General features: G+C 58.3%; 1 protein-coding gene across 2 annotated transcripts in view; it reads right to left on the bottom strand.

The window, feature by feature from the left end:
* Positions 1–5,005, bottom strand: part of Cnpy1 (canopy FGF signaling regulator 1) — a 55,220-nt gene extending 50,215 nt beyond the window's left edge. For both annotated transcript variants that reach the window (XM_047562617.1, XM_047562618.1), the window contains exon 1: positions 4,704–5,005. In XM_047562617.1, coding sequence (XP_047418573.1) covers positions 4,704–4,803 — 100 coding nt within the window. In that variant the 5' untranslated portion in view covers positions 4,804–5,005. The remainder of the gene's footprint in view (positions 1–4,703) is intronic.
* Between the last annotated feature and the right edge of the window lie 4,594 nt (positions 5,006–9,599).

Below are 9,599 nucleotides of genomic sequence, written 5' to 3'. Positions count from 1 at the left end.
TGGGAGGCCAGGCTGGGGAGGGCGCAGAGGCTGGACATTCACATTTTCCACAGTCACGTGTAATTAAAGGGGAGGGACAATGTACCTGCAGTGGAGGAGACCAGCACAGCCAGGCTCTGCTCAGGGAGGCGGCTTCCGAGAGCAGAGGAGCTGGGCAGTGACCGCCCCGCTCTCCTCCTGCTCAGGCACAGCTCTGCCCCTGGTCCACATCTGCTCCCTGGCTCCTCGGTGGCTTGTGGCCTCCTCTTGGAAGTGATGCCCCCTTCCCAGTCCCCGGAGGTCCTAAGCTTGGTCTTCCTGACTTCCAGGCAGGGTTTTCTCAAATGCTCCTCCTGGCTTTATAATGCTTCCTCCATCCACACCCCACAAAGTGACAAGAAGGCAAGGGGTGCCACTGCTTCCCCAGGACCCCCGATCTGCAGGGGAGACAGCTGCCCCCTGGCAATCACACTACCGGCTCTAATGGATGGTGGTGAGGAGAGAGGGCAGCTGCCGTGGTAAGCAGTCTGCAAGCATCGTCCACCATCCCCAGGAAGCCTGCTGGTTCTCAGAGCCCAGTGCTCTATCCTGGCCCTTCCTGCCAGACCCCAGTGGACTACGAGTGGAAGACAGCCTCAGACCAGCTCACTGAAGAGGCCACTAGCCACTGGGAAAGGCTCTGGGAGGTGGCCTGCCTCCTGACTGCAGCCTGGCCTCAGGTCCTCCTCTCACACCCCACAGAGACTTCTTGAAGCACCTGGCCCATTCTTCCCTTCAGCAAGTGTCCACCTGGAGGCTGCAGGTACCCAGGGCACGGCAGTGTGCAGAGAGGTTCACCGTCATGCTTTGGGTCAAGCCAGGGAAATTACAGCTGACTGGCCATCGCATAAATTAAGACGACAGTGAGGCCGTCGCTCTGAAGACACTGGATTATGAGAGGGAAAGTGATTCTGGCAGCGTCTCCTGGAGAAGGTCACGTGGAAGGCGTCTGTGTGGAGGCACTGCCAAGCAACGGTGCCTTCGGGACTCCAAGTGGAATGACCTGGACACAGCAGAACATGTTCCAGAGGGTCAGAGTTCAGAGGTGAGAGGTCCTGGACTGGGGCACAGCTCTGCCATGTGACAGGTGGCCTCTGCCTACGGGTCCAAGGTGGCTGCTCCAGCCAGGGGAGCAGGAAGGAGGAATGGGAGCTGCAGGTGTCATGTTGGATCCCAGACCACATGGCAAGTTAGCGGCAGGGCGAGGAGCTTCTGCATCAGCAGATGGTCGTGTGTCCTGGACGACTGGGTGGGTCAAGTGGGTTTCAATTACCACAAGGAAAATGTGGAATGGCGGGCGATGAGGAGCCAAACCGAAGGCAAGAGCTGAGAGGAGCCTCCGGGAGCCAGGCGAGCTTGGCAGCAGGAGGGCTGGAGGCAGGGGCGGGGCTGGGCAGCGTGGGGGTGGGAGCAGGTCTCACGCTTGGGCCGGGCCCTGGATGGTACTCTACGAGCAGTGGCAAGCCACGGACAACTCTGCTTTGTTCATCATTATTATTTCATCCACTTATTTCGTCAGCGCTGGACCTTGAACCCAGGGCCTCTTCCAGCTGGGCAAGCGCTTTACCACCTAGCTCCACCGTCAGCTCCACTGATGACTTTCAAAAATGGGAAAGAACGATCCGACTGAGGTTTGTCTGTTTGTTTGCTTGCTTGTTTTAGCAGTCACTTCTGCCTCTGTGTGCAGAGTGGACGGGCGCAGCAGGAAGGACATGGAGGCCGGACTCCAGGGGTTGCAGCTCCCCTAGGCCGGGGTGGCAGGGGTGAACCTTGCCAGCGTCTTGGGGGCAGAACAATCTGATGGGGTGAATCCTGGGAGGTGGAGGAAGGAGTGACAGACAGTGCTCCACAGTGCACAGGCCAGTGAGCCTCAGGCGGGAGCCACCCGGAGACTCGGAGACCAGGACCAGGGGCGCAGGCAGGAGCAGCAGCATCAGAGGCCCACTCTGGACAGGCTGCACGTGGGCCATACTAGACGTCAGGGAGTATCCAGTGGGCATCTGTGCTCGTGAGTGTGAACTCAGGGGAGGGTCAGGCTTGGAGAAGGACACCCAAGCCCTTGGCCTGTGAGGGATGTCCAGAGCCACACCTGTCAGGGACCTCCTTCACTGGGCAGGTGCTCAGGTTTCCTATTGAAAGGCAGAGCTGCTCATTCCCAGGAGAGAAGAGGGCTGCTGTCCCCTCGGCTAGGGCATCTTCACCCTCAAGCAAGGGACTACCCATCTTAAACTGTGCCTCTGGTCCCCAGGGCCCAGCAGGGAAGAAAGGAAAGGTGGCCGAGGAGCCCACTGCCTCTGAGAGAAGAGACAGTGCCTGCCGAGGGGCAGCTTGGAATGGCATTCACACCGGTGGGCTCTGCTGCCCCGGGCTGCAATGAGGCGGCAGGGCCAGCTGGGTGCAGCCACCTTCCGTCCTTCAGGACAAGCCATGGGGGCAGGAACCCACAGACATCAGGGCCACTGTATGTTGTAGGTGGGCGGACCGATGTGCAGGATCTTCAGACACGCCCGCAATCTACACTGTGGGCTGCACTGAGGTCAGACTGTCCCAGCCAGTTCCATGGCAGTCGCCACAGGCTCTACTGCACCACGGGTCCTTCTGACCTAACCAAGGAACATGTCTCCACAACAGCTTCACTTACAGGTCCTGGGCACCATGAGGGGCTATCCAAGAGGACCTGGCACCAAGACAGTGGGCAGCAAAGGAGCTCACCTGCAGGTAGCCCTGAGGCTCTAGCATGGAGAGGGGGCAGCTGGGGACAATCAGCAAGGAAAAATGGAAAATGAGGAGCCACACTGTCACCGAGAAAACCCACAGGGCTGAGAGGCCAAGAGAGACTGGCAGCATGGAAGCCACGGGGGCAAATTCTTCCCTCCTCTGAACTTGATCATCTTGATCATTTGACACTTGCAATGGCTTGTGGGTGTCCTTGTTTTTCTAAGCTTCTCCCCCACGCATCTATTACTTCTGTCCCCGTGGCACCTGAGGGTGCTCCAAGGCACCAGTGTTGGTTGGTTGAACAAACCACCTAGCGATGCAAGACGGCACAGTGCCCCAAAGCACAGACATGGAGCCAGACCACTGGCCTGGGCCCACCTGTCCCTCCCCAGCTGCACAACCTTGGAAGAGGCTCTCTCAGGTTTTCTGCTGACAAATGAGGAGAGTGGGTCCGTCTACCTGTCGGAGGCTGAGTTCCCCAGGACAAAGGAGTGAGATGGGAGCATGGGGAGGCAAACAGGAGAGAGAGTGCAGGGTGCAAGCCACCGAGGACCCACCCCAGAGGGACCTGGAGACTATACAGCTGCGCTGGGCAAACCCTGGAAGAGATCTTAAAGGAGAAGGCCCTCACTGGGGAGCCGGGGTGACGCGGGTGAGCAGAGAAGCTGGGTCTCCACCTCTTCCTAGGCTCCCCGCTTCTCCACTCAGTCCCAGGTCACCAGCACTGCACCATCTCACTCCTGGGGAGCCCAGCTCTGTCAGTCATCTGACCAGCTGGACTTGACTCTTCTCCAGAGGCACCAGGGCCACTGGAACAGGGAGCGGGGACGGGACCGTATTTGCATTTGAGCAGGAACTTTCAGAACACTGGGTCACAATGAGGGAGGGTGTATTCTGGGTGGTGGGATCTCTTGCTGCATCTGGACCACTTCTGCTCAGGGGAGCCTGCTGATGGCATGGGCTGGTAAGGAAAAGGCTCAGCTAACACCCTGGGGACAGCCCCCGGAAGAGCCCCTGACTCACACACCACACATCCAAATCCCACCCCTCCTCGTCTCCTCAGCCCCTGGCCCACACTCCCCCTCTCTACTAGCTGCCAGGACCTTTGGTCCAGGCAGTGTCCACGGGTTCCCAGCATCCTCCTCCCGTCCTCAGTCCCTTGTGCTCACACAGTGCACTGCACCAGCTCCCACCGCCTGGCCCCAGAGTTGGGCTGGAAGCCAGCATGGTCAGAAAGTCAGCCTTCAACTTCCCAGGCCCAGTTGACCGGCCCCAATCCAAAGACCCAACGGTCATGCCCACTCCAAGGGGAACTCGGACATGCAGGCAAACAGCAGAGAGGTCCACCAAGACTCAAATTCTACCAAGTCCCCGGGCACCTGGAAGCACCAGGGTGCTCCTGTCCCAGGGTCCACATGTACCCTACCCCACTGGTGACCAAGCTCCGCCTTGTTCATTCAGTCCCGTCCTCTCTCGGATCACCTCACTCTCCTAAGGCTCCTGTGCACCAGGCTGTTTGTAACCAGAGTGACTCACAGAAGGTCTGTTCTGCCTTGGGTCCTCTCAGCAACCAGACCACCTTGAACCCTGTAAGTCCCCAGGACAGCCTACACCCAGAAAACCCGATGCACCCCTTTAAATCAACAGTGTGGGAAGCCCCTCAAGGTCGGGGCTGCCTTGCGCCTGCCTCTGTCCCCACAGCTCACTCAGGGCCTAAGCCCACTCCTCACTGGCCTGGAGAGGTGAGCCGACCCCAGGTCCAGGGGGCCAGGGCAGGCAGAGGCAGGGTTGGAGCTCCGCAGGACGCCAGAGCAGCTGCTGACCAGCTCTGGACCCAGCCGGACTGGCGGGCTTGGACTGGCGGGCTTAGTGGGAACCGTAAAGGGCTTCTCGGTTGGGTACCCAGGGGCGGGGACTGGGGAAAGGGGCTTGGGGAGGGCTCCGCTGCCCTTCCTCAGCGCACTCACCTCCGCAGACCACATCCGGGTCCTGGGCGCTGCGGGACAGCGCCGGCCCCAGCAGCCCCAGCAGGGCGGGCAGGAGCAGCAGGGCCACAGGCAGCCCCATCTCCTTGCGATCGCGACCGGCAGGGAAATGGCATGCAAAGGTCCGCGTCGCGCCTGGAGACTCGGCCGCGCGGCCCCGCCCCGGCAGGTGCGGCCAGGGGCCCCGCCAGGTGTGGCAGGGCTACCTCCGCGTCCCCGCCCCTGGTCCTGCAGCCTGGATCCTCAGTCACTTCCAAGTCTTCACAACCATCTCAGGCTTCCTCACCCCAACCCGGATTCCCACCCGCTCCATCCCAGCCGCCACCCTGGTGTCGACCCCTACAACCCGCCCAGTACCCGCCTCCAGTCCCTACCCCGTCACCTCCCCCGAGGAGTAATGCCAAGTGGGCGGCTGCTCTGCCTGGTCACTGCCCAGCCCCACCCCCACCCCCACTCACAGCTGGGTCCTTGGTCCCCACGGCTCCATTTCTCTGCTCTGAGAGCCCATCTGCCCTGCTGGCGGCTCTGGCACCCAGAGCCCCTGACCTGCAGGCAAAGGTGTGAGTTCCCTGTCAACTCACACCCCTCCCAGGCTGCCCCAGGAGGGCTCCTCCTGAGAAGTTCTGGCAGGGGTCTCTGCCAGCCTGCTCCTGACTCCCTCAGGCCTTTCTTCCTTTCTCCTCTCAAGATCTTCCATGTCCAAGCAGCCCCTGTCTCCTTCCCTTGTCCCCTTCCCTTCCCACCTTGTGGCTCCACCCACCAGCATGAACAGTGCAGGGCCGGTGTGGCATTTGCCTCTTAAGAATCAGCAGCCCCCAAACATGGAGAAGCATGGTCACCAGGCGCCTCTGCCCTGCCCTCCGGAGACCTCCACCCAGGTGGAGGCCACTGTGGGTCACCTCACTGAGCATACCAGGTATCAGGGGATGCCGAAGGGCCAGGGGGGCTGGAGAGGAGAGGACAAGTTATTTGTGTAGCGAGCGTTTCCTTCCAGCTCGCCTGGTTCTTTTCTTCTGTGAGTGCCTAGGAGATAGGAGCTCTGTCTGTCCCTTAAGCCATGCTGGCCCACTGAAGGTGACATGGAGGCGGTGAGAGGGAGAGAGAAAGAGGAAAGGACAGAGAAAAGAGGGAGGGAGGGGAACTGTCCCAGCAGCATCTTGCACTTGCCCTGTCCCAACTTAGCTACTCTTTCTAGGAGCCTGTGTCTTTCAGAGGAAAATAAGTAGTACTGGGGACCAAGCTTGGTGCTGGCTATGCGCATGCCACCAGTGTACTGCTCGCTGGGACAGAACGTGCACAATACACAAGTGCAGCCTGACAGCTGCTTCCTAGGTCCGAAGATGCATGTGAATGAGTGGCAGCACACCTGGGGCCGTCCCCTCAGGGTCCCTTCCAGCCTGCCCTTCCAGTATTGCGAAGCCCCTTCTCCAGCAGCAAGCTGCTGGCTCCCGAGGTCCTTGCAGTGCTTGTTTGCTTGGTTTCCCTATCTCCTGGATCATCTGGTCACCTTTTTGAGACCCTGCAGCCCATCACTGCTGCCCCACCACTGTGCCATGTTCTCAGAGATCAGAGAAAGGCACCTAAGAAGTGACAGCGTTCTGTCCTATGTATTGGTAGCTTGCTGTGCACTGGATCTGTGCTTTATGTGGACATTCACCTTGAATTCACTCCAGATCCCCTCTCTAGAGATGGGAAACCCAAGCTGAGGGAGTTTAGTATTCCGCTCACACATACAGTTTGTATGTTGAGTGACGTAACTTTAAGTCAGGGCAGCAATGGGCACAGCTACAAGATTGCATCCCACTTACTTTTCTGCTAGATATGACCCATGAGAAGCAAGCAGAAATTGGTGGGTGGGACTTCTGGAAAACTCTTTACATAGGAAGTTTGATTTCCTGGGTTCTTTTTGCCTTTGCTTTCTTCTTCTGCATTCCTCCCTGGAATATAGATTTGATGGCTAGAACTCCTGCAGGCATTCTGGACCCTGAAGCAGTCTTGAGAGCAAAAACACAGACTTATTCTTAATGACTTTGTGCAACATCCACGCCAACCCTTAACTGTTGACTTGTCCCTCTTTTAACATAAGAGAAAAATCGCTTTCTGCTAGGCTGAAGACACTGTTGGTTTTGAAGCATTACTAGTAGCTGAAGGGGTTCCTAACTGAAAAGGCAGAGAGGTGCTTATGTCCCCCCATTAGAGAGACCACTTAGTCCACAATGCAGAACAGCAACCCTAGAAGCCCAGCCCTGACCCCGCTGATGGGAAAAGAAGGGCCCACTCAGCAGCTGAGCAGCCATTGCAGCCGAAGGGAGGAAGCCCAAGGGCCATTCTGAGGAGCCAGTGGGCAGCCAGGAGAGGCTGGGGGAGAGGCCATGGAGCCCCCAAGTGTGAGGGGCTGGGGGTGCTGACTGAGGACCACCAGCAACTTGGGACTTCAGCTGGGTCCTGTGAACTCTGTGGGTCTTTCACAGCCCCCAGCTTTTTAAGCACCTGCAGCGCCCGCTGTGCACCTGCCACAACCAGAGACGTAGAGGTCGTCACCCTCAGCACCCACCTGTCTGGAGGCCCCCCCTCTGCCTTGGTGCCTCCTCTGGGTCCGGAATGGATCCCCTTCTCTGCAGCACTGGCCACCCAGCTCACACCTGTGACTACTCAGCAGATTGCCGTTCTGCATTGTGGACTAAGTGCTGCCAAACGGAGCTTCTCGAAAACCAGCCTTGGGATGCAGTGAAGTGGCAGTACCACAAAGCTGCTGTCCAGCAGGTGGTCTTAGGTGGGCACAAGCCTGGGCCAGGATGCGCTCCAGCCGAGGAATGCTGTTATGTAACGCGGAATGGGGCAGAACTTTCTGAGTATTACCAAACCAACCAACCAACCCTAAAACAGGAGGGTCGGAGGGAGGGAGGGGGAGAGACGCCTATAACCATGCTGTAAGGCAGAATCAAAGGTGGAGCACAGAGGAGCTGTAGTACTGTGAAACTCTCCTTGGTGGCACCATGGGGTGCATACCTGTCCTCCCACGTTGGTCCAAACCACAGGATGTCCACACCGAGAGTGAACCCTAGCGCAAAGCGTGCACTCTGTGGGTAATGAGTGCCGGCCAGTGTAGGCTCGTGGTCAGGCAGAGGGCCACTCTGGTGGGAGGTGTCAATGGTGGGGCAGTGCATGTGCACACAGGGACTTCCTTACACAGGATGCCTTTGCAATTCTGCTCAATATTGCTGTGAACCTAAAAATAAGTATATTCAAAACAAAAATCAAATAACCTTATTGAAAACAGTATGGATTTAGATTGAAAGACCAGTGAAATTTAAAAGCTGGTAGCACGATGAGCTGGCGATGGTGTGTCGAGCCTGGTCTGGTGTCATGGGCTGTGAATGCACCCCCTGGAGGGCAACCTGAGGCGGCCACACCATGGCCGCCGGCACTCACACCCTAGCTGGAGAGTCATGCTCCCACTCTGCGGACTCAGCCCCCACACGCACACGGGCTGCTCATCTGAGAACTGCCGTGGCCAGAGGTGGCAGCCTTGCTCCCTGGACCAGAGGCTCCTGTGGTCATGTGGTGCCCAGCACTTGGATGGCAGTCAAAAGCAAAGGGGTTTTTATGCACTGCTATGAAATAATCTCCAAAGCAGATTTTCAAGTTAAAAAATGACTGCAGACTGTGCACAGGGCACCACGCGGCTTTCCGGGTGACGGAGTGTCCAGTCTCCTCTGGATCGAGCCCGATGGCTGGGGATTCCTGCGTGAGGCGTGAAGGATGTGTGCTTTGTCTCTGGACCCTGCAGGGCTCTGGAGGGCCTCAGGACTTCCCTGTGAGAGGACTGTCCTGGCTCTCCATGGGCCTGATCTCCAGGGTGGTGGGGCTGGGGGCTGAGGTCACTCCTTAGCCCCTCATCCTTCCGACACACCCGTGTTCTGCACCCGCACACTCTGGACAGCGAGGCCCAGCGGGCCTCGGGCTGTGAGCACATGGAGGGGCCTGGAGGGGAAGCATCCTGATCCCACAGGCAGAGGGCACAAAAGCTCTGCCCTCGGGACCTCCCAGGCCTCGCCCCGGGTGTCTCTCCATCCGGTTGGTCCTGATCTGTCCTTTATTATAAAGATACAACACTATACTTTCTGTGAGTTGCCTATTGAATTGCCAAAACTGAGGGGGTCATGGGAACCCCAAGATTTGAACCCAGCTGGTCAGAAGTGCAGGCGACGGCAGTTGGCACCTAAGGAACAGCCACGTGGAGACCCTGCCTTGGACCTGCGGAGAGTGAGGCTGTTGGGATGGAATCGCTGGCTCTGTGGGTTTCAAAACAGGAACAAACGCAGGGAGATGAGTTGTGCCATAGCCATCGTGGCCCTTTTGGAGTATAGTTCCTATTTACAGACAAGTGCATAAAACTAAGACAGGTGCTTTTAACTCTGGGAGAAGCGAATGGCTGTCCGTGGAAGCCAAGGTCTGCCCAGGAAGCTGGCTCCCCCTGGAAGGCGGCACACGCAGTTTCTCCTGCTGCCAGGCACTCCCTGGGGACCTGCGGGCCTCAAGCTCAGGTGCGTTTACTTCACCACAGAAAGGAGCCCCTCCCAGGTTGGAGGAGCGCTGCGGGGACACGGCGTTGGGAGAGCCGCCTCCACTTGCTGTCCTTCGGGTTGCAGGCCTTTTCCTTCTCTTCGCATCCTCACTTCTCCTCTGGGCTGTTCTGTTACACTAAACAGAAAGAACAAGAAAACTCTTGGCAGCTCAGCAGGAAATCCAAGAGCTCTGAAGCCTGAGTAGCTGCCACTGCAGCCACCCATTTGGTGAGGGGAAGGAACTGCCGGGCCCTCTGGAGGGACAGTTGTGCTGGTGACTGAGTCAAGCCCACAGTTCTCGGTGGCTGCA

The sequence above is a fragment of the Sciurus carolinensis genome, chromosome 8 (assembly GCF_902686445.1).
Source record: "Sciurus carolinensis chromosome 8, mSciCar1.2, whole genome shotgun sequence".
In the NCBI taxonomy this organism is placed as follows: Eukaryota; Metazoa; Chordata; class Mammalia; order Rodentia; family Sciuridae; genus Sciurus; species Sciurus carolinensis.
The sequence above is the reverse complement of the archived record's forward strand: the minus strand, read 5'-3'. Positions and strand labels throughout refer to the sequence as shown.